Genomic DNA, 25033 nt, shown 5'->3' on the forward strand with positions numbered 1-25033 from the left:
AATGCCAAAGGGGAGAGGAGAATGCCAAAGGGGAGGGGCGAAGCAGAGGGGTAAGGAAGGGGGGAGTACAAACTTAATAAGAGAAAGAGGAAAATGCAAACTAGAAATGGTGAGCAGACTTAAGGGTGTACTGTTTCCTACTCAGAATGTGCAAAATGTTTCTGCTGGTGATTTCCTGAGCCCTGGATGAATTTAGAAAGGCACTGAGGTGAACATTTGTAGAATGGCTTCATAGGAAACTGTACAAGTTTAGATCCATGTTATAGGCCCAATGGTCTTTAAAACACACAATTCAAAATTACATATTTTCAAAATATTAACCAAGGGAAACCCTGCAAAATCCCCACCAAAAAAGCATTCTTTCTATACTACAAAGTTTCCACTAATCTTCCTGGCCCGCAATGCTTCAAACTGACATAATGCAAGTCAGTAGCTTGAAAAATCCTGACTGACTCCTTATGCCCATTACTCTGTAAGGTGCTGTGAATCCTACAATGAGGCTACCATTCTGCCCATACTTGCTTGTGCACGACTCACTTTTGCATTGAAAAGCACGTGATTCCGCTACACTGGCAAGCTCTTTAAACCCATTCTTCGTGAGGTAATGTTTTGGTTCTGACTTTCTGTAGTAAGCTGGGTTGTTTGAAGTGCCCCCCACTTCCTGTCTGGTTTTTGATGTAATTGACTGAAGTGCACTGGGTTCCTGCTAACCAGGTCCCCAGTGTCAGTGTTTCTCACCCAAAACAAAGACACCTGGTCACTTGATGCTTAAGTGGCCAGGCACTTTAGCACCACTAAGTCTTTAGTAAATGGTCCCCAGGTACCTAGGGCTTAGGTCCTGAAGAAGGTCCGCTAAGAGCTGAAGCAAAGTTTATCCAACTTTAAGGGACCCACCACCAACCTCATCCAGACTACCACTGTAGGCTCCATGACAAAGTTCTCCAAAAAGTGAAAACACAACATCGCACACAGCTTGGGTAATATGTCCCCTAAACACTGCATGTAATATTTCTAAGTCACACCTACAGCAGCCCCAACAGCCCTGAGGCAGTGTACATTATATTACATGTGTGGGCATATCTGCAAAAAAACAGATATGCTCCTGCTATGTCTGTCGCTCCTTAGACATAGTAAGTGAACAGGGAAGCCTTTATAAGTGCATGTGCTGGACAGGTCAATGCGAGTCTTCCAGCTACATGACTCTTTCACTGAAACTAGAGATGACTGGTATCAAACATCTCGCATTATTAAGCTCTCACTGATGCCAGTGTTGGATGGATGGATTTATTAATATATGCACCTAGATAGCACATTACAGGCGCCCCTATCATGGGCCAATTTAGTTTTCTGCCTGGGTTCAGGAGTTTAGGTTAGGCTTGCAGGCCTGTGCCGTTTTACCTAGAAAACATACTCAGTTTAATTATTATTATTTTTGTATTAATTTTAGTACCCCTTGCATTTTAGAAGAAATCTTTTATTTCATAATCAGTCGCCATTCTGTAAAAGTGTCATTATCAGTAATGTATGTATTAGATTGTCATCATATTCTTTTGCTTTACGTTGGACGAGAACAGAATGTGAACATGTCAGGCATTTGCTATGATATTGCTGGTAGACGTTTACACACACAATCTAACGCTTCGGTAAATACCCACATCAAGATTTCTGCACGAACAATAACATGCCTTATAAAAATGCCTTGTGAGACCAAGGTCATTAGAGGGGGTTCCACCCAGGATATTCCATCTATGCTGCATGTCACTTTGCAGCAGACCTCAGCCTTCATGTCTCTACGAAGCATGATTTGGAGACTGGAGTCTGACTTTGTCCTAAGGTAACTGGAGTTGGGGCACTTCTCATGGGCAGATTAGGTTTATCACACCTTGCTCTTTGTAGGGTAGAAAATACTCTATAGGGAGGAGTTTACATATTCATGTTTATTGCAATATGTTGGGGTTGTTCATATTTACATTGCTTATTTTCACAATCCCGATTGTTATTCGCCATTATATTAATCATTGCAGCTCATGCATTTTATTGCAGATTGCAGTCTTTTCAATAAATGTATTGAAAACTACAGTGTATGACTTGTTCCACCGCGATTTCCCTTTGGGGTTTTCAGAATCCATGCGCTAGGGTGACAAATCATCATTACAATTTGGGTCTTGGTGAGGTACTGCTAGAGAGCCAGAAGGATTGGGCCGACAAATGCCAACTGGCATAGGAGTTATTCAGTCACCTATAAGCAGAGGTACTGCTGCCCCTAATCCAGCAGTCTCGTAGCGAGAGGAGTCCTTACAACACCCCCCTGAAAAATCACCAACTGCTGGTGGGCTAAATGACTAGTTCTAGCCAGCCTGCTACCATCAGATGAGGCTCTGACCCCAAGGGTGGGAGCCGTTGCTCTCTGGAGGTCAGAAACAAATCCTGCTGTGGAAGGGGTGTTACAAACCCCTCCCAACTTGAAGGCCTGCAAATCTGCATTCCAAGGTAGGAAGCTTTAAAGAAGCCCACCTCCTCCTTTGGTATATAGTTCTGGCTGTTCTCGGAGTGAGATGCTGATTGAAAAAAACTTCAGTGAAGCTAGCAACTTGTTTCTTCCGGACTTCACCTGTTTCCAAATCCAATGGTTGACAGAACACAGTCTAAAGATGCAGACTGTAGGGCTTGAAGTCTATATCACAATGAGACATTTTAAAACCCTTAAGGTAGGCATCTATAGTTAAAAACAAAATGTTTGAGCCCAAACTATAAAAAGCAGAAGCAGAACAGGATAGGAGCCTAAAGCACATTCATGCTGTGAAGCAGTAATTCGGCAGTATGTAAATTCAACCTTTAAATCATAAGTTTAAAATACTTTCGATAATCTGCGTCAGTTGTAGGATATTAACTAGAAAGATCTTTGTAAGGGCTAGGAGTCCATGGAAAAAGTTAATTAAACAAAAGATACTTTTCTGTATAGCAAGTTGTCTGGTGTGGATATTACCTTCACAAGATTCAGAAGCTTCATGACAAAATGGAAAACCAGGAATCCTTCAGGTTAAATTAATTAATCCTTCAGGTTAAATGAATTTGTACAGGAAGTCAAATCTGAAGATAATCGCTTGAATTCTTCAGAAGTCCAGCACAATTCATTCAATGCTCTTGAAATATTGAAATCACTGCTTTTCATCTTAAACATTCCTGGAAGTGGCTACTGCACATTCACAGTAGATGGCAGATATACAGTACACTTTAACAAATTGGGGCAGTCTCTTGCTACAAGACTCCAAGCGGCAGATTACATCACTTATTAGCTTCAGTGCTTTGTATTATCTCTAATGTACGGATGGTGACTAGTGCAGCTGCAGATGAGAATCAGATTTTAAAGGAGCCTCTTTACAAGGGCTTTTCTCCAAAGATGCAATCTTGGATAACACCCTTTTGCTGACAGGTTATGCAGAGGTACAAAGGTCTATCCAAACCAGAAAGCAATACAAATTCTAACATCCGAATATCCAAATCCATCCAGAACGAGCAGTCACAGAATTTCCCACACCCTCTAGCCTGAGTGTGCAACGTCCCTGGTTTACTGGTCAAAGTACACACCTGATATTACTTTAATGCTAGAAATTAAGTAACTTTTCTACAACTGGTGAAATCTATGCTTTTTGACACTGGAATTTTGGAGTATGCACAGTGCAAGTTCCTCATGGAAACCTAGTCCTACCATTTTTCCTGTCAAATAGCAGTTCAACATCTGTAACATCAACAGGCTCATAATATAGAATATCTTGGAAAACATATGAACTCCAAAGCTTACATTTAAGATCTTAACTGTCAAACAATCGTCCAGAAAGCACGGTCTGGGGAAACGCTTATTCTGAGAAAGAACACTTTTGGATGTTCTCTCAACCTTCAGCCAGATAACCATAATGCTCAGGGTGCAGAAAGCTTGAGCTCATAGGCAGATAGGGAAAAATCAACTAATGCTGTTCAACTGCATCTTTAAGTCACCCAAAATCAGCAAGAAACTATGCAAACACTTAAAGGGATTCTGGATGGTGCTACATCTTACAGTGTTGAAAGCGCAGCGTACACTGAAGGCTGATGTAGCACTATAGGTTGTTGTAGGAAGCCAAACTTGTTGCAGGTGGTTCTCCCCCCTTACCCAGCTCTCCCCCCATTTGGACAGCTAGATGCTGGCTTTCACCTATCAGTGCACTGAAGCCTGCTAGCCAGGCTCCAGTGCCAGCGTTCTTGCCCCTAAAAATGAAACACTCAACTGTAGCCCAATTGGCAAGCACTTTAGCACCCCTGTAAGTCCCTAGTAAATGGTACCCCTGGTACATAGTGCATGGGTACTAAAAAGGGTCACTGAGGGTTGTAGCATGTATTATGCCAGCCTAAATTTGCATGAGCAGATATGCCCTGGTGTTGTCTAGTTCTATTACTAGAGACCACAAGTGAACAACAAAGCCATCTTAAGATGTATACTGGGCACTGGTCATTAGGGGTTACCCAACTACATAATGGCTTCACTGAAATCTATGGTGTTTGGTATCAAACACCTCGTCTTAATCCATACAGATGCCAGTACTGGATTTATTATGACATGCACACAGAGGCAACATTAATGGTGCCCCCTGAAAACCTACTAGTCCTCTAGTCAGCTGGCTGACTGATATCAACCAGTCTGCAACCACAGACAAGATTCGCCCCCCCCCCCCCCCCCAAGGTGCAAGCCCAAGCTCTCAGAGGCCAGAAACAATGCCTCTGATTGAAGGTGTTCTCACATCCCCCAGCAAGATGGCTAGCATGTCTGGGCTGGAGGCTTCAAAGCCTGTTGCCCTCTGATATGTGACCCTGGCTTCCCCCAGACCTGGGAAATGTGACCCACTGCCTGAGACCCATTTGGCATCAAGGCAGGCAGAAAATTAGCTATGCATATAGGCGAGTCGCACTACTAGGCTATGGGGGTGAGGTCATCCTGTGATTAGTAGTCCATTAGATACTACCCCCATACTCCCCTTAATGCCCCTAGATTGAGTATTTAGGTGGCCATCTGACACCAGGACTTCAGATTTGCTGGATTACAAAGAGAAGGACAAAGAAGAGCCAAAGTCTCAAGAATTGTGGGCTAGCTATGGACATGGAGCACAACCCCACCTGCTTCTGTTCTGACAATTACAAAGACCCGACTCGTCCTGCAGCTGTGCATGCACCAAGAGCCGTGCATGTCTGCCAGCTCTTCCCTCCCCTCCGAACTCCAAAATCAGCTTCCCCCATGGAGTGGGGGGAACCACTTCCCTGTATCTGCAGGCACCAACCACAACTGTCCGGTTCTCAGTTTTGATACCATCAGGTCCACTGAGGGAGCTTCTTGCCACGAAGAGGAGCCCTGAGTGTCCAGGAGTGCAGACTAGTTGACCTAGCCTATCTTCAAGACGCTGAGCCTGCCTGGAGGCTCCCTGCACCAGTACCCAGCCAGCTGCAAGCACCAAGGATTGGTCAGTGTCCATGCCGGACACCAACACCTCCAAGATCGACCTACTGAGGAGGACGTCAGGATCACCGAGGCCAGCACAAAATGACGCTGCTGTCTTGTTTATCCCCTACACGAGGATGGCCCCAAAAAGTGAGAGCCTTCAACACTAGTGACCAGCCAGACAAAACATCTTTACACCAGACACCCACAGCTCTAGTCCGAGCCAACCAACTGGCCCCAAAGACCCTCAAGAACCGAGCCCACTTTTGGGGTCAGCCAGGCTGGTTATTCAGCCCTTTTTTTTTTTTTTTACAGGTACTGCTCCCACTGACTTCAATGTGTAGTCTCAGAGGATACCACCGTGGCATAACCCAAAACTGCTAGTGGGTCTAAGGCCCTTGGGCCCTTCTAACCTTAAGTCCAGAGCAACAGTCCTGTAAGCCATTGACAAGTACCCTTGTGCAGTGTATGTTCCCTCCATATTATATCATTGCATTTGAGGCTCATGCCTCAAATCTGACAGCTGCATTTTCAAAGTGCTGTAATATCACTATCTCTAAAAGTACTTGCCTGATCTCGAAGAGTTAGGTGCCTAAATTAAGATAAAAATCTATGTTATTTTTCTATATTGGTCTTGTTTCTTTTGAAGTGTGTTTCATTTATTGAGTCTGCGCTCAACAAATGCTTAGCATTACCCTCCGATAAGCCTAACCTGCTCTCCCACACTACCACAAAACAACATTTAGGGTTATTACTTTAACCTCTGTCAATTGTTAAGGATCACCTGTACTATCTGCATAGCGTACCTCTATGTTGGTACAATGCATAGATATCCAGCTTCCTACAGTAGTCACAAAAAGTTCCAATGCCCAAGTGCAATGAGACCAAAAAAATGAAATCATTTACTTTTGGGCAATAATTAACAGTTGCTTCTTTTATTTATTTCTCCAAAAGGAGGGCACAGAAAGGCCATGACATGCTGCTTGCAGGCAGAGTTCCATGCAACTTGGAATCCAGCTTCAACTCAATCTTGCCTTGTCTCAGCAGTTAGGTAATAAAGAAACTCTGAAGGCACAATGGTTGGGGGGGGGGGAGAGCGCGAGGGGGGAGAGAGCGCGCGAGGGGGGAGAGAGCGCGCGAGGGGGGAGAGAGCGCGCGAGGGGGGAGAGAGCGCGCGAGGGGGGAGAGAGCGCGCGAGGGGGGAGAGAGCGCGCGAGGGGGGAGAGAGCGCGCGAGGGGGGAGAGAGCGCGCGAGGGGGGAGAGAGCGCGCGGGGGGGGGAGAGAGCGCGGTGGGCGGGAGAGAGCGCGCGGGGGGGGAGAGAGCGCGCGGGGGGGGAGAGAGCGCGCGGGGGGGGAGAGAGCGCGCGGGGGGGGGAGAGAGCGCGCGGGGGGGGAGAGAGCGCGCGGGGGGGGAGAGAGCGCGCGGGGGGGGGAGAGAGCGCGCGGGGGGGGAGAGAGCGCGCGGGGGGGGAGAGAGCGCGCGGGGGGGGAGAGAGCGCGCGGGGGGGGGAGAGAGCGCGCGGGGGGGGAGAGAGCGCGCGGGGGGGGGAGAGAGCGCGCGGGGGGGGGAGAGAGCGCGCGGGGGGGGAGAGAGCGCGCGGGGGGGGGAGAGAGCGCGCGGGGGGGGAGAGAGCGCGCGGGGGGGAGAGAGAGCGCGAGGGGGGGAGAGAGCGCGAGGGGGGAGAGAGCGCGAGGGGGGGAGAGAGCGCGAGGGGGGGAGAGAGCGCGAGGGGGGGAGAGAGCGCGAGGGGGGGAGAGAGCGCGAGGGGGGAGAGAGCGCGAGGGGGGGAGAGAGCGCGAGGGGGGGAGAGAGCGCGAGGGGGGGAGAGAGCGCGAGGGGGGGAGAGAGCGCGAGGGGGGGAGAGAGCGCGAGGGGGGGGAGAGAGCGCGAGGGGGGGAGAGAGCGCGAGGGGGGGGAGAGAGCGCGAGGGGGGGAGAGAGCGCGAGGGGGGGAGAGAGCGCGAGGGGGGGAGAGAGCGCGAGGGGGGGAGAGAGCGCGAGGGGGGGGGAGAGCGCGAGGGGGGAGAGAGCGCGAGGGGGGAGAGAGCGCGAGGGGGGGAGAGCGCGAGGGGGGAGAGAGCGCGTGTGCGAGGGGGGAGAGAGCGCGTGTGCGAGGGGGGAGAGAGCGCGTGTGCGAGGGGGGAGAGAGCGCGTGTGCGAGGGGGGAGAGAGCGCGTGTGTGCGAGGGGGGAGAGAGCGCGTGTGCGAGGGGGGAGAGAGCGCGTGTGTGCGAGGGGGGAGAGAGCGCGTGTGCGAGGGGGGGAGAGAGCGCGTGTGCGAGGGGGGAGAGAGCGCGTGTGCGAGGGGGGAGAGAGCGCGTGTGCGAGGGGGGAGAGAGCGCGTGTGCGAGGGGGGAGAGAGCGCGTGTGCGAGGGGGGAGAGAGCGCGTGTGCGAGGGGGGAGAGAGCGCGTGTGCGAGGGGGGAGAGAGCGCGTGTGAGGGGGGGGGAGAGAGCGCGTGTGAGGGGGGGAGAGAGCGCGTGTGCGAGGGGGGAGAGAGCGCGTGTGCGAGGGGGGAGAGAGCGCGTGTGCGAGGGGGGAGAGAGCGCGTGTGCGAGGGGGGAGAGAGCGCGTGTGCGAGGGGGGAGAGAGCGCGTGTGCGAGGGGGGAGAGAGCGCGTGTGCGAGGGGGGAGAGAGCGCGTGTGCGAGGGGGGAGAGAGCGCGTGTGCGAGGGGGGAGAGAGCGCGTGTGCGAGGGGGGAGAGAGCGCGTGTGCGAGGTGTGCGAGGGGGGAGAGAGCGCGTGTGCGAGGGGGGAGAGAGCGCGTGCGAGGGGGGGAGAGAGCGCGTGCGCGAGGGGGGAGAGAGCGCGTGCGCGAGGGGGGGAGAGAGCGCGTGCGCGAGGGGGGGAGAGAGCGCGTGCGCGAGGGGGGGGAGAGAGCGCGTGCGCGAGGGGGGGGAGAGAGCGCGTGCGCGAGGGGGAGAGAGTGCGTGCGCGAGGGGGGGAGAGAGTGCGTGCGCGAGGGGGGAGAGAGTGCGTGCGCGAGGGGGGGAGAGAGTGCGTGCGCGAGGGGGGAGAGTGCGCGTGCGCGAGGGGGGGAGAGAGTGCGTGCGCGAGGGGGGGAGAGAGTGCGTGCGCGAGGGGGGGGAGAGTGCGTGCGCGAGGGGGGGAGAGAGTGCGTGCGCGAGGGGGGGAGAGAGTGCGTGCGCGAGGGGGGAGAGAGTGCGTGCGCGAGGGGGGAGAGAGTGCGTGCGCGAGGGGGGGAGAGAGTGCGTGCGCGAGGGGGGGAGAGAGTGCGTGCGCGAGGGGGGAGAGAGTGCGTGCGCGAGGGGGGAGAGAGTGCGTGCGCGAGGGGGGAGAGAGTGCGTGCGCGAGGGGGGAGAGAGTGCGTGCGCGAGGGGGGGAGAGTGCGTGTGCGAGGGGGGGAGTGCGTGTGTGCGCACACAGGAAGTGACCATATATACACAGGGAATGAAAACCTAACTGAATTCTATGCTAGAGACATGGACATTTTTGCTATCAATCTGCAAAGGAATCTCTCAAAGAGGAGGAGCAAAACGCAGAAGTGTTTGTGTTGAAAGAACCACAAAAAACGAGAGACTGATAAAGGAAAAAAGGGTGAGCTTTTGGCCTTGCTATTAGGTCCCTCTTTCTGGAAGCCCTGGTGCTCACAATGTTGTCCTTGTCGAATCAACTGCAGGCCAGCAATGGTTTGAACAGGCCTTTCAGGCTACATCACGTATTTCAAAGTAGTAGGCTTAGTAAAACCAGTTTGGAGAGGGGTTAGGGGTGGGAAGGGACCCATCCGCTCCCTCTCCTCCCCCAATGAAAGTGCAGTAAGAGCTTAATTGTTAGGCAGATCTTTTACAAGAGAAAGGTGACATTAGGTGGCTGCTAAGTGGCCACGTGGACCATAAACCAAACAAGTATTACGTCTCCTGCTAGGGTAGGATCACTGAAAAATATCACTTTGCTTTGGTTGGTAAATATCCTTGCACTGGCCATGTTCCGAGGGTAGTGGACTGAAAGGAAGCTGTAAGTCACAGAGCAGCTGTAGGGAACTGGGATTTTTGTTGCAGTGCCCCCGCACTTTTTGCCTTGTATTTGATGCAGCTTTGCCTGAAGTGCACTGGGCACCTCCAACCAGGTCCCCGGTGCCAGTGTTCTTTCCCCCAAAAGTGTGTAATTGGCAAAACCTTTAGCACTCTTTGTAAGCCTCTAATAAATGGTACCCCTAGTACGTAGGGCGTGATGTGCTAAAGAGGGTTCCTAAGGGCTGAAGACTGAATTGTGCCACCCTAAGGGATCCCTCACCAAGAACGAAGCAGTCTAACATTGCAGGCTCCATGTCTTGGTGCAGACCAAAGTGAAAACGTGACATGTCACAAATCCCTGTGTGCCATGCCCCCAAACACTGCATGCGATCTATGCAACTCACCCCTACAGCAGACCTGACAGCCCTAATGCAGGGTGCAATATATTACATGTGAGGGCATATCTGCATGAGCAGATATGGCCATACTATGTCTTTGTCAATTCTCAGACACAGTAAGTGGCGAGGGAAGCCAGTTTAAATGCATGTGCTGGACACTGGTCACTACGAGTTCCCCAGCTACATGATAGCTTCACTGAAGATAGGGATGTCTGGTATCAAACATCTTGTATTGATAAGCCCACACCGATTCTGGTGGTGGATTTATCAATACATGCACCCAGAGGGCACCTTAGAGGTGCCCCCTGAAAACCTATTAGCCTCTGGAGGGCTTTCTGGCTGTTTTCTGCCAGCCTGGCACCTGAGACACAATTCAGGCCCCCTAGGGCGAGCACCTTTGCTCTCAGGAGGCACCAAGCAAATGCCTGTCTGGGAAGAGTGTGTAACACCCACCCTCAACATGATGACCTGCTGATTAGCCTTCCTAAGGACTGCAGCCTTTGAAATGCAAATCTAGCTCTCCTCACAGGAGAAGAAGCCACCCTCCACCCTGTCCAGAGCCCATTTGGCAGCTGAATAGGCAGGAATATTAGCTAGCCAAGTGGGAGTGCTACCTCCAGGCTAGTACCACCCCTATGGCGGGCTAAGCCAATGTGAACACAATTATTCCAGAGGTAGCCATCTTTATGATGGCATACCTAGGAATTCTGGCTACTACCCTACACACCCCTAACACCACTAAAATCAATATTTAGGGAAGCTCCTAGCACAATAGAGGCAGATCCTGAAAACCTAAGGTCAAGGACCCTGAAGAGCCACAAAAGCAGAAGAGGAGAAAAGAAGCAGCTGACCTGTTAACAACCCCACCGGCCTGTCTGCATCCCTTGAAAATCTGCAGCAAGTCAACTCGCCCTGCAGCGGTCTCTCCAGAAACCCTGGAGGACTTCCTGCTCTTGAAAAAGTCTCTGTCCTCCAGCAAACTTCAAAGAATGGACTCTTAAGCCCCTGGAACTGCCTAGAGCCACCACTGCAACCGCCGTCTTCAACCGGAGTTGAAATTGACTACCAGTACCTAACAAGGTTCCCCAGCCCTCCAGAGTGCAAGTCCATCAGGGTTTCACCCCTCCTGGACTCCCTGACCCCCTGCACACAGCCCCCCTCTACTGCAACTGCTCTAGTATGGAAAACCCAGCACCTAACAACACCTCTGCACTCATCGTCCATGAGCCATGGAGAAGAGGCCCAAAAGTGCCTACCTGTGTCAGGGCATCGTGAGGCCTGAGCCCTGCGGTTGGTTCAGCCACACTGGCCTTCTGGCCAGAGCCTGCAGTCTCTTTTCACAGTGACCAATCTCAATTGAAATTCATTGGGCACCCAACACTGTTTTGCACCCTGCACCCAGCCGCCTCTGTGCCACTGGTGGTGTACTACATGTGCTGCCTTGGACCTTGCCCACTACTCACCTTAACTTCTGGAGATTGGTTTTGCAAGTTGCTGTACGCTACCTGTTTGCAGAACTTGTTTTTCTTCTCATAGGATTACACTGCAGAACTCAAATTGCACTGTCCACTTTTTAAAGTGAAAAGAATTCCCATTTAAAAACTTACCTGAATAATTTCACTGATGACTAAACATATAAAGATACTTGCTTTTTTTTTTTTTTTTAAATAAATTGGTGTGGATCTTCTTTTTGAGTTGTGTGTCTCATTTACTGAATTGTGTATATTTGTGGATGTATCGCACTCTTCTGTGTTAAGCCTAAAGCTACGCGACCAAACTACCTCCAAATAGAGCACTTTGGGATTGCACAGCAAGCCCCGTCCACTCACTGGGGAACCCTTGGACACTTTACACGGTTCTGACATAAAGGGCCAGCTTCCTACAGCAGGAGAGGGGGCATAAAGCCTCACATCAACAAAGACAATAAGGAAGCAGATAGCCTGACAGACATGCACAGATCAATAGGGCTGGCAGAGTGGTGGAGCAACCTCATGGAGAACTGAAGTGGAAGTACACAGCCTCAGAGACCAAGGGCACCGGATAGAGTGGACAGACAGCTTTGCATGCAGACAGGGAGGGTAAATTATGCACAGCTGAAGGACCAATAATTAACCACAAGGAAGCAGCATGATCCAGAATTGGGAAAGCAACAACGGGAAGTAGTAATATCAAACTTGCTCTCAGGTGGTGTAGTCATAAGGAGGGACAACACAGAGGAGTTTGTATACAGCATTCATAAAGGGAGGGTTTTAAGACTTGTCTGGTAATAGAAGTTGCCCATACCCTGATAGTAATAGTTATTGATTTGTAGACTGCTTCCAATCCTGAAATAATCAGAGTAGATTAAACCACACCCCTCAAGAAGATGATTTCAGAACTGCACAGATTAATACATACACGTCAAGTCTAGGAGTAGAAGATAATTTCATTATAGAGTCCCACCAATGATACTCACCTAAAGGAATCAGATTGTTGTGTCCAATGGTGGAGCCACCTCCCATCACACCACTGAGGTCATAGGCAGTGGGCATCCCTGAATGTAGGAAAAAAGAACAGCTTACTGCTATAGAATCTCAGGGCAAGGAGATAACCAAACATGGTGAGAAGAACATGCTACCCTATGCACACATAGATATACAAACTTTAACTTTGCCTGAAACCATTAAATATCTACTGGAAGCCTGCCTCTTTTGCTCCCCTACCACTGTCCCCACAGATCTATTTAAAAAAACGGCTTCTGATGGTGGAATCCCCTGCACATTATAACACAACATGCAAAAATGTGCTGCCTGCAAAGCAGAGATCACAGCAGCTTCTTAAAGGTATTCTGGTGTGAGAAATGTGGTGCATGGAGACTCAACGTGGAAATTAGGGCTCTCAACGTTTAGTAGCAATCCCCTAAGTGGTGAGACATTAGCTGTTACCATGTCCTCCTACAAAAATTATTTTCCCCTTTGCCTGTCACTGTCGGAGGGAGACACTGGGCTCTAGCATGGAATTTAACTGTGTAATCATGAGGCAAAAACCCACCAGATTGGCCCGCAAACGATGAGGATGGTACAGTACCAGTGACCACCATTCCCGTGCTCATATTGTAGGCGTTGGCTGTGTTCCACATGGTCTCTGATGGGGAGGTATAGTGAGAGCCTGGAGGAGGAGATGGGCTGGTCCCTGTGTATCTGGAACAGAAAAAAAGACCACCATTACTAAAGGTGTGTTCCCATTCTACGCACAGGTACCTCCTGCATGTACCCCTTGCCCACTACATCAACCTAAAATGCTCAAACTAATTTTGAAATGGCAATGGCAGATTTTCACAAAGATATGGGAATTAATCAAAGGTGATTCCTTAATTCAACTACAGCAGGCACAAGCACAAAAGAACGTGTAACTTACTTGTAGTCCTGGTATTGCATCGCAGGTATCTTCATTGAAGTCATAACTGTTAGAATAATTTCCCGCTGCATGCACGGACCTTGGAACACTTCATTTCAATACATTTGTCCACTGAATTATACAGATACAAGGTGCTATTGTCTGCATGTCCGTATGATGAGGAACCCTTCAGAAACCTATCCAAGGCAAGGTTTTACAAAAATATAGACTGTCAGACACCAGAAAAAACTATTTCAAGACTGCATTCTAGCATTTGATGTGCAAAATGCTGAAAACTGTGCACAACTGTGGTGAACTGCTGCCTACAATGCTTTCACTGGAAAGCTGGAAAACTGTGAAAATAAAATTCCTGTCCCTCTAAGGTTCCAGGAGCTTCATTACCCATGGAACATTGCACTGGCAGCTGCATCCCAGGTTCAATTCTCCATTTCGGCAGCCAAAAAAGAAAGAATCTAGTATGAGAAATGGGCAGTTACAATTTCAAATGCCAAAGAAAATAGCCAGGGATAGTGGCAGGTCTTTTATGAAGATACCTAGGAGGCAGAACCAGAACTACAAGAAATAATTTCTTCAGCACTGCAGGAACTTCATTAATCGTCAAAAATTAGAATACAACAGGAAGCACTAAGCCAAAGTGGCACTGCAGCTCTCAGGTAGACAAAACAGAAGTTATCTGAGCTACTGGGCCTAATTAAGAATACAATGTTGTCAACTAAAGATATTTCTCAAAGTGTTGTAGGAAACATTAGCGCCAACCATTGTATCTGGATCTAGGCAGCAGAGCCTTGCAAAAGTATGCACTGATCTCCACATGGCAGATTTGCAATGTCAGCCAGTGGAACATTGTGTGCCAAGCTGTGGGGGCTGCCTTGACTCTAGTGGAATCAGTGCTTTATCTTTCTGGGAGTAGTTTTATAGTTCTGGTGACAAAGACATGGATGGCTTTTAGCACTAGTGGCACCTTTTGAGACAATTTGTTGGTGCCCCACCTCAATTACCTCATTCTCCATTTTCCCCTATAGCACACTCCAATAGTGTCCCTTGATTGTTTTAAGCCCACTCTCACGTTTAATATATTTTATAATTCTACCCATCTTAATGTTAAGGGTTGGAATACTTTACATTACGCACATTACAGAAACACAATGAATCTTACATGTGTTTTAATCCATCTTTAGGAACTGTTAGTTAAGATAAGGACTACAAAGTGTAGGAATCACATGTCACCCATCAAGGTAGGCACTGCAGGTTAAGGGTGCTTGGTCTGGAATAACACAAAGTCAGGATTTAAAATGCAACAGTGGTTGGGGTAGACTGCATAAATAAGAATAAATTACTACCCTATGCAACCCTTTCTGGCAAACTTAGACAAGCAAACAATTTTGGGGAAAAAGCAATATGGTTCCAAACCTGTGCCTTCCAGTTTGCATGCAGTTCTTTGCTGCTGGTACATAGCTCACTGTGCTACATTAAAATGATTGCAACTTATGAACTGCAAGCAAGAAAATCTTTGACACAACCAGTAATCCACTTGGCTAGCTACATAAAATACAAATCTGTGATCTGCTAGATACAAGTTGTGCTTTCAGCAGGCACATTAACAAGCCAAACCCACAATCTCCCCAGTAAATGCATTAACAACGAGAGCCTTCTGACATTTATATTATTGCTTGAAAATGTCTGGCCATCCAAAGAAAAAGCAGTTGCATTTAAGCTTGGAAGATATTTTGAAATGCAACGCCCCTCCATCACTTCCCCCCCCCCCCAGCTGCTTGGCACGCCATGCTGGCCACACCAGTCGTATCTCCCTGAAGCTGGTACTACATAATGACAGGATACTCAACAACCTGGCAATATGTTCTTTGGACATGGCCTGGCCCTATCAAACACGACCATAGTTAGGAAATCTAACGAGGTCTATTAGTTAAGTTATTATTTTTTTTTCTAAGAGGAATCACAGTACCCTTCTTGCATTAAATGAATGTAGAGTCTTCTGCAGATGCTGATGGATTTGGAAAGAAGACAAACAAGGTTTTTGTTCGATTTATCTGGAATGCTGATAACTTTGGGAACCCTATTGGAAAAGTGTGCATGGTTCCAGTAGGAAGTTGGCTCTGTGTGCACTATTTCAAAGTAAGGAATAGTATGCACAGAGTCCAAGGGTTCCCCTTAGAGGTAAGATAGTGGCAAAAAGAGAATACTAATGCTCTATTTTGTGGTAGTGTGGTCGAGCAGTAGGCTTATCCAAGGAGTAGTGTTAAGCATTTGTTGTACATACACACAGGCAATAAATGAGGAACACACACTATATGGTACAGTATATGGTCTGGGAGTCTGTTTTACACGAACTCCACAGCACCATAATGGCTACACTGAAAACTGGGAAGTTTGGTATCAAACTTCTCAGCACAATAAATGCACACTGATGCCAGTGTACATTTTATTGTCAAATACACCACAGAGGGCACCTTAGAGGTGCCCCCTGAAACTTAACCGACTATCTGTGTAGGCTGACTGGTTCCAGCAGCCTGCCACACTAGAGACATGTTGCTGGCCCCATGGGGAGAGTGCCTTTGTCACTCTGAGGCCAGTAACAAAGCCTGCACTGGGTGGAGATGCTAACACCTCCCCCAGGCAGGAGCTGTAACACCTGGCGGTGAGCCTCAAAGGCTCACCCCTTTGTCACAGCACAGCAGGACACTCCAGCTTAGTGGAGTTGCCCGCCCCCTCCGGCCACGGCCCCCACTTTTGGCGGCAAGGCTGGAGGAAACAAAGAAAACCACAAGGAGGAGTCACTGGCCAGTCAGGACGGCCCATAAGGTGTCCTGAGCTGAGGTGACTAACTTTTAGAAATCCTCCATCTTGCAGATGGAGGATTCCCCCAATAGGATTAGGGATGTGACCCCCTCCCTTGGGAGGAGGCACAAAGAGGGTGTACTCACCCTCAGAGCTAGTAGCCATTGGCTACTAACCCCCCAAACACGCCCTTAAATTTAGTATTTAAGGGCTTCCCTGAACCTAGAAAATTAGATTCCTGCAACTACAAGAAGAAGGACTGCCGAGCTGACAAACCCCTGCAGAGGAAGAACAGAAGACACCAACTGCCTTGGCCCCATACTTACCGGCCTGTCTTCTGCCTTCCAAAGAACCTGCTCCAGCTACGCTTTCCAAGGGACCAGCGACCTCTGAATCCTCTGAGGACTGCCCTGCTTCGAAAAAGACCAGAAACTCCCGAGGACAGCGGCCCTGCTCCAAAAGAACTGCAACTTTGTTACAAGGAGCAGATTTAAAGACCCCTGCAACTCCCCGCAAGAAGCGTGAGACTTGCAACACTGCACCCGGCGACCCTGACTCGACTGGTGGAGAACAACCAACTCAGGGAGGACCCTCCAGCGACTCTACGACTGAGTAACCAAAGTTGCCCCCCCTGAGCCCCCACAGCGACGCCTGCAGAGGGAATCCCCAGGCTCCCCCTGACCGCGACTGTCTGAACTCCATTTCCCGACGGCTGGAAAAGACCCTGCACCCGCAACCCCCAGCCCCTAAAGAAACTGAACTTCTGGGCAGGAGTGACCCCCAGGAGGCCCTCTCCCTTGCCCAGGTGGTGGCTACCCCGAGGAGCCCCCCCCTTGCCTGCATCGCTGAAGAGACCCCTTGGTCTCCCATTGAAAACTGAATGAAACCAGACGCGTGTTTGCACACTGCACCCGGCCGCCCCCGCGCTGCTGAGGGTGTACTTTCTGTGCTACTTTGTGTCCCCCCCCGGTGCCCTACAAAACCCCCCTGGTCTGCCCTCCGAAGACGCGGGTACTTACCTGCTGGCAGACTGGAACCGGGGCACCCCCTTCTCTCCATTGAAGCCTATGTGTTTTGGGCACCTCTTTGACCTTTGCACCTGACCGGCCCTGAGCTGCTGGTGTGATAACTTTGGGGTTGCTCTGAACCCCCAACGGTGGGCTACCTTGGACCAAAAACTGAAAACTGTAAGTGACTTACTTACCTGTGAAAACTAACAATAACTTACCTCCCCCAGGAACTGTGAAAATTGCACTAAGTGTCCACTTTTAAAACAGCTTATTGTGTTTTATGTGAAAAGTATACATGCTAAAGTAATGATTCAAAGTTCCTAGAGTACTTACCTGCAATACCTTTCAAATGAGCTATTACATGTCAAATTTTAACCTGGGGTTCTTAAAATAAACTAAGAAAATATATTTTTCTATAACAAAACCTATTGGCTGGATTTGTCTGAGTGTGTGTACCTCATTTATTGCCTATGTGTATGTACAACAAATGCTTAACACTACTCCTTGGATAAGCCTACTGCTCGACCACACTACCACAAAATAGAGCATTAGTATTATCTCTTTTTACCACTATTTTACCTCTAAGGGGAACCCTCTGACTCTGTGCATGCTATTCCTTACTTTGAAATAGCACATACAGAGCCAACTTCCTACATAAACTAATGGTCCATATTTTCTTAGATGTCAGCCACTAAAAGTCGGAGTATGACCACAAGTGTTGGATATTTCCTACTATGCTTTATGTTTTGATATTGGGACGTGAAAGTAAGCATTCTGCAGGTCTCTCACACACACACACACACACACACACACACACACACACACACACACACACACACGCCTGGTTCTTTCTTCAAAACCCAATAAATCTGATGCAAAGCCAGCATCCAAAACTCTTATCTTCTGATGTACTTGGTGAGGTACAGTTCTAAAATCAGCCTGAACTCCAACACTAGATCTTTCTTATGAACTCAGAAGTACCATAAGAAAACACCACGCCCCATGGTAATGGTACCAATTTGATGGCACTTTTCTTTAGTTAAGACATTTTCTTCCTCATGATGGAGATTGAAAATGTCACTTACCCAGTGTACATCTGTTCGTGGCATTGGTCGCTGCAGATTCACATGTTGTGCACAGTCCGCCATCTGGTGTTGGGTCGGAGTGTTACAAGTTGTTTTTCTTCGAAGAAGTCTTTCGAGTCACGAGACCGAGGGACTCCTCCTCTTTGCTTCCATTGCGCATGGGCGTCGGGATCGTAGAGAATCCCCATGAACCATAATATGTAGTACCCACCTGCCTAATGTAATTAACTCCTATTCTTCCAAGTGTTGACATACTGCTACCCCACTGGAGTGGCAATTGGAGGACGGTGGGGGCTGGGATAAGGGAAAAGAAAATGGCACTGTTAACACTGTAATTACCAAGGAGCACCTTCCAGATGTATCTGAAGGTCTATGTTAAAGGTGTTGATTTGGTCTTCAAAAGGTTTTGCTGGGAAAGGTACTCTGGCCTTGCTGTTAGCAAGGGGACAGAACCCTTTGGAGGTAATACTGTCTCGATTTGTACTGCTATTTTAAGGTCTTGTCTAGAAAGCCAATGGTCTTCAAAGTCTCCACCTACATTTCCATTTTATTAATTTCCTCTTTCGATAGGAGCATACCTGAAAATGGGAGGTTCACCATTTCAAGTTTCTACTATGATGGAAACTACAGTTTGGGGTGCTTTCAAACAAAATGTTTAATTTAGTCATTCCCCTAACAAGCATGTTATGGACGGTGTGTTAATGTTACACAAGCAGGTATTGTAGAAGATGCTGCAGGAAATGGAACAGAAGCCATAAGGGAATCAACTGCCTGGAAGCCTGATGTACAGCTTTAAGAAGACTTGCATCTTCTATTCTGTACAGAGTGTGTGGACTCCACTGAGGAGATGCTGAAGACTTAGAAGACACTGTCAAATGAGAAACTGGGGGGAGCCACCAGTATTCTTCTAATTGGAGACATAGATATCAGTCTGGAAACTATTTGTGGTGGTGACAATGCTTTGTTATAGGATACAAAGGAACATGAAATGGGCCGTTAACCAAAATAAAGAAGGGAGTAAGTCTTAGCCAATTCTTAGGTATTGGTGTGAAGGGAGTCATTGAAAATCTCACTATCTCAGCAACGTCAAGGAGATTCCAGCCTTGGAGAGCTTAGTGGTGACATCCAGTGTTTAGACTGTATGGACGTGGCAGCAGATGCTGACATGACCATAGAAAGTCTCTATAGTTTGCAATGGTGTTGCTGTCATATGCTACATTGATGTCTATGGTCAAGGTGACTGTCACGGTCAGTTGATTCCCTTGTAATGGAGAATAACAAGAGGTTGATCAAGAGTTCCGACACTGAAGTCTTAGACAACCTGTACTGGCAAAGCAGAGTTATCCCGGATGCTGATCCAGCCTTAAACATTGAAGATAATGGGGCAAGGACAGTGTAGACAAGAATGATATGGATATTTCAGACATCCTCTAACCTTTCACTACATCGCCCTCTAGGGAAGTCTTCACAAGGTGTTGGATCCATTGAGGTGCAATGGCTGGAGGACTTTAGTACTTTTATTCATCTCCGCATTGGCTCTCATATCCTCTAGTTGCCCACTCAGCCAGAAACCTTCCTAGTCTGTTAGTATTCCTTTTTCAGTGGCAAAACTCATTCTTCACACAGTCAAACCACACATACTTTGTGTGGGGCCAGTGGCTACTTTTTTCCTGCCACATGAGGGCCACAACAAAAAGTGAAAGCATTCTCACAGGAAAAATCCTACGAGACAATAAAAATAGGTTCACTCCAGTAGAAGTTAGGTGAGACGTTTAAGCTGTAAAAAAAAATGGATTTTTAAGAAAAGTTTGTGTAATAAAAGATGTGCATATCTGTGGGATCCTTCTCTCATGTGCCACAAAATAAAACGACTCTGGGAGGCAGCTGCCAGTACAATGCACAACGTGTGGTGAAAGCTCATGGAGCCTTAAAGGGAAAGGTATAGTTTATTACCTGTAACTCCAGTTCTCTTGTAGGGGTATTTCCATGATAGTCATAAGCGCTGAATATTCCCCACCCGCCTGCGGGGACCCAGGAGCACTTTTTCCAATATAACTTCTTAAGTGTCCATGTTCGCCTTACTTCAGAAAGGCCTGCTGTAGGAAGTTGGCTCTGTATGTGCTATTTCAAAGTAAGGAATAGCATGCACAGAGTCCAAGGGTTCCCCTTAGAGGTAAAATAGCGGTAAAAATAGATAATACTAATGCTCTATTTTGTGGTAGTGTGGTCGAGCAGTAGGCTTATCCAAGGAGTAGTGTTAAGCATTTGTTGTACATACACATAGACAATAAATGAGGTACACACACTCAGAGACAAATCCAGCCAATAGGTTTTTGTATAGAAAAATATCTTTTCTTAGTTTATTTTAAGAACCACAGGTTCAAATTCTACATGTAATAGCTCATTCGAAAGGTATTGCAGGTAAGTACTTTAGGAACTTCAAATCATCAAAATTGCATGTATACTTTTCAAGTATTTGACAAATAGCTGTTTTAAAAGTGGACACTTAGTGCAATTTTCACAGTTCCTAGGGGAGGTAAGTATTTGTTAGTTTTACCAGGTAAGTAAGACACTTACAGGGTTCAGTTCTTGGTCCAAGGTAGCCCACCGTTGGGGGTTCAGAGCAACCCCAAAGTCACCACACCAGCAGCTCAGGGCCGGTCAGGTGCAGAGTTCAAAGTGGTGCCCAAAACACATAGGCTAGAATGGAGAGAAGGGGGTGCCCCGGTTCCGGTCTGCTTGCCGGTAAGTACCCGCGTCTTCGGAGGGCAGACCAGGGGGGTTTTGTAGGGCACCGGGGGGGACACAAGTCCACACAGAAATTTCACCCTCAGCAGCGCGGGGGCGGCCGGGTGCAGTGTCGAAACAAGCGTCGGGTTTGTAATGGAAGTCAATGGGAGATCTAGGGATCTCTTCAGCGCTGCAGGCAGGCAAGGGGGGGGTTCCTCGGGGAAACCTCCACTTGGGCAAGGGAGAGGGACTCCTGGGGGTCACTCCTCCAGTGAAAGTCCGGTCCTTCAGGTCCTGGGGGCTGCGGGTGCAGGGTCTCTCCCAGGTGTCGGGACTTTAGGTTCAAAGAGTCGCGGTCAGGGGAAGCCTCGGGATTCCCTCTGCAGGCGGCGCTGTGGGGGCTCAGGGGGGACAGGTTTTTGTACTCACAGTCTTAGAGTAGTCCTGGGGTCCCTCCTGAGGTGTTGGATCGCCACCAGCCGAGTCGGGGTCGCCGGGTGCAGTGTTGCAAGTCTCACGCCTTTTGCGGGGAGCTTGCAGGGTTCTTTAAAGCCGCTGGAAACAAAGTTGCAGCTTTTCTTGGAGCAGGTCCGCTGTCCTCGGGAGTTTCTTGTCTTTTCGAAGCAGGGGCAGTCCTCAGAGGATGTCGAGGTCGCTGGTCCCTTCGGAAGGCGTCGCTGGAGCAGGATCTTTGGAAGGCAGGAGACAGGCCGGTGAGTTTCTGGAGCCAAGGCAGTTGTCGTCTTCTGGTCTTCCGCTGCAGGGGTTTTCAGCTGGGCAGTCCTTCTTCTTGTTGCAGGAATCTAATTTTCTAGGGTTCAGGGTAGCCCTTAAATACTAAATTTAAGGGCGTGTTTAGGTCTGGGGGGTTAGTAGCCAATGGCTACTAGCCCTGAGGGTGGGTACACCCTCTTTGTGCCTCCTCCCAAGGGGAGGGGGTCACAATCCTAACCCTATTGGGGGAATCCTCCATCTGCAAGATGGAGGATTTCTAAAAGTTAGAGTCACCTCAGCTCAGGACACCTTAGGGGCTGTCCTGACTGGCCAGTGACTCCTCCTTGTTATTCTCATTATTTTCTCCGGCCTTGCCGCCAAAAGTGGGGCCTGGCCGGAGGGGGCGGGCAACTCCACTAGCTGGAGTGTCCTGCTGGGTTGGCACAAAGGAGGTGAGCCTTTGAGGCTCACCGCCAGGTGTGACAATTCCTGCCTGGGAGAGGTGTTAGCATCTCCACCCAGTGCAGGCTTTGTTACTGGCCTCAGAGTGACAAAGGCACTCTCCCCATGGGGCCAGCAACATGTCTCGGTTTGTGGCAGGCTGCTAAAACTAGTCAGCCTACACAGATAGTCGGTTAAGTTTCAGGGGGCACCTCTAAGGTGCCCTCTGTGGTGTATTTTACAATAAAATGTACACTGGCATCAGTGTGCATTTATTGTGCTGAGAAGTTTGATACCAAACTTCCCAGTTTTCAGTGTAGCCATTATGGTGCTGTGGAGTTCGTGTTTGACAGACTCCCAGACCATATACTCTTATGGCTACCCTGCACTTACAATGTCTAAGGTTTTATTTAGACACTGTAGGGGTACCATGCTCATGCACTGGTACCCTCACCTATGGTATAGTGCACCCTGCCTTAGGGCTGTAAGGCCTGCTAGAGGGGTGTCTTACCTATACTGCATAGGCAGTGAGAGGCTGGCATGGCACCCTGAGGGGAGTGCCATGTCGACTTACTCGTTTTGTCCTCACTAGCACACACAAGCTGGCAAGCAGTGTGTCTGTGCAGAGTGAGAGGTCTCCAGGGTGGCATAAGACATGCTGCAGCCCTTAGAGACCTTCCTTGGCATCAGGGCCCTTGGTACTAGAAGTACCAGTTACAAGGGACTTATCTGGATGCCAGGGTCTGCCAATTGTGGATACAAAAGTACAGGTTAGGGAAAGAACACTGGTGCTGGGGCCTGGTTAGCAGGCCTCAGCACACTTTCAATTGTAAACATAGCATCAGCAAAGGCAAAAAGTCAGGGGGCAACCATGCCAAGGAGGCATTTCCTTACACAACCCCCCCCCAAACGAAAGAGGATGAGACTAACCTTTCCCAAGAGAGTCTTCATTTTCTAAGTGGAAGAACCTGGAAAGGCCATCTGCATTGGCATGGGCAGTCCCAGGTCTGTGTTCCACTATAAAGTCCATTCCCTGTAGGGAGATGGACCACCTCAACAGTTTAGGATTTTCACCTTTCATTTGCATCAGCCATTTGAGAGGTCTGTGGTCAGTTTGAACTAGGAAGTGAGTCCCAAAGAGGTATGGTCTCAGCTTCTTCAGGGACCAAACCACAGCAAAGGCCTCCCTCTCAATGGCACTCCAACGCTGCTCCCTGGGGAGTAACCTCCTGCTAATGAAAGCAACAGGTTGGTCAAGGCCATCATCATTGGTTTGGGACAAAACTGCCCCTATCCCATGTTCAGAGGCATCAGTCTGCACAATGAACTGCTTAGAATAATCTGGAGCTTTGAGAACTGGTGCTGAGCACATTGCCTGTTTCAGGGTGTCAAAGGCCTGTTGGCAGTCCACAGTCCAGTTCACTTTCTTGGGCATTTTCTTGGAGGTGAGCTCAGTGAGGGCTGTCACAATGGATCCATACCCCTTCACAAACCTCCTGTAGTACCCAGTCAAGCCAAGGAATGCCCTGACTTGAGTCTGGGTTTTTGGAGCTACCCAGTCCAGAATAGTCTGGATCTTGGGTTGGAGTGGTTGAACTTGGCCTCCACCTACAAGGTGTCCCAAGTAAACCACAGTTCCCTGCCCTATCTGGCATTTGGATGCCTTGATAGAGAGGCCTGCAGATTGCAGAGCCTTCAAAACCTTCCTCAGGTGGACCAGGTGATCCTGCCAGGTGGAGCTAAAGACAGCAATATCATCAAGATAAGCTGTGCTAAAGGACTCCAAGCCAGCAAGGACTTGATTCACCAACCTTTGGAAGGTGGCAGGGGCATTCTTTAAACCAAAGGGCATAACAGTAAACTGATAATGCCCATCAGGTGTGGAGAATGCTGTCTTTTCTTTTGCTCCAGGTGCCATTTTTATTTGCCAGTACCCTGCTGTTAAGTCAAAGGTACTTAGAAATTTGGCAGCACCTAATTTATCAATGAGCTCATCAGCTCTTGGAATTGGATGAGCATCTGTCTTGGTGACAGAATTGAGCCCTCTGTAGTCCACACAAAACCTCATCTCTTTCTTTCCATCTGTGGTGTGAGGTTTGGGGACTAAGACCACTGGGCTAGCCCAGGGGCTGTCAGAGCGCTCAATGACTCCCAATTCCAGCATCTTGTGGACTTCCACCTTGATGCTTTCCTTAACATGGTCAGACTGTCTAAAGATTTTGTTCTTGACAGGCATGCTGTCTCCTGTGTCCACATCATGGGTACACAGGTGTGTCTGACCAGGGGTTAAGGAGAAGAGTTCAGGAAACTGTTGTAGGACTCTCCTACAATCAGCTTGCTGTTGGCCAGAGAGGGTGTCTGAGTAGATCACTCCATCTACTGTACCATCTTTTGGGTCTGATGACAGAAGATCAGGGAGAGGTTCACTCTCTGCCTCCTGATCCTCATCTGTTACCATCAACAGATTGACATCAGCCCTGTCGTGGAAGAGCTTAAGGCGGTTTACATGGATCACCCTTTTGGGGCTCCTGCTTGTGCCCAGGTCCACCAAGTAGGTGACCTGACTCTTCCTCTCTAGTACTGGGTAAGGGCCACTCCATTTGTCCTGGAGTGCCCTGGGAGCCACAGGCTCCAGAACCCAGACTTTCTGCCCTGGTTGGAACTCAACCAGTGCAGCCTTTTGGTCATACCAAAACTTCTGGAGTTGTTGGCTGGCCTCAAGGTTTTTGGTTGCCTTTTCCATGTACTCTGCCATTCTAGAGCGAAGGCCAAGTACATAGTCCACTATGTCCTGTTTAGGCTCATGGAGAGGTCTCTCCCAGCCTTCTTTAACAAGGGCAAGTGGTCCCCTTACAGGATGACCAAACAGAAGTTCAAAGGGTGAGAACCCTACTCCCTTCTGTGGTACCTCCCTGTAAGCGAAAAGCAGACATGGCAGGAGGACATCCCATCTCCTTTTGAGTTTTTCTGGGAGCCCCATGATCATGCCCTTTAATGTCTTGTTGAATCTCTCAACTAAGCC

General features: G+C 48.9%; 1 protein-coding gene across 7 annotated transcripts in view; it reads right to left on the reverse strand.

Moving 5' to 3' along the window:
- Positions 1-25033, reverse strand: part of CARM1 (coactivator associated arginine methyltransferase 1) — a 224240-nt gene that overhangs the window by 19023 nt on the left and 180184 nt on the right. For 3 of the 7 annotated variants that reach the window (XM_069231524.1, XM_069231522.1, XM_069231525.1), the window contains exons 13-14: positions 12870-13018; positions 12295-12372 (exon numbers count right to left, since the gene is read on the reverse strand). In XM_069231524.1, coding sequence (XP_069087625.1) covers positions 12295-12372; positions 12870-13018 — 227 coding nt within the window. The remainder of the gene's footprint in view (positions 1-12294; positions 12373-12869; positions 13019-25033) is intronic. The other 4 variants (XM_069231523.1, XM_069231526.1, XR_011202794.1 and 1 more) reach the window with 2 other exon arrangements.

This window comes from Pleurodeles waltl, chromosome 4_2 (assembly GCF_031143425.1).
Source record: "Pleurodeles waltl isolate 20211129_DDA chromosome 4_2, aPleWal1.hap1.20221129, whole genome shotgun sequence".
Classification (NCBI taxonomy): Eukaryota; Metazoa; Chordata; class Amphibia; order Caudata; family Salamandridae; genus Pleurodeles; species Pleurodeles waltl.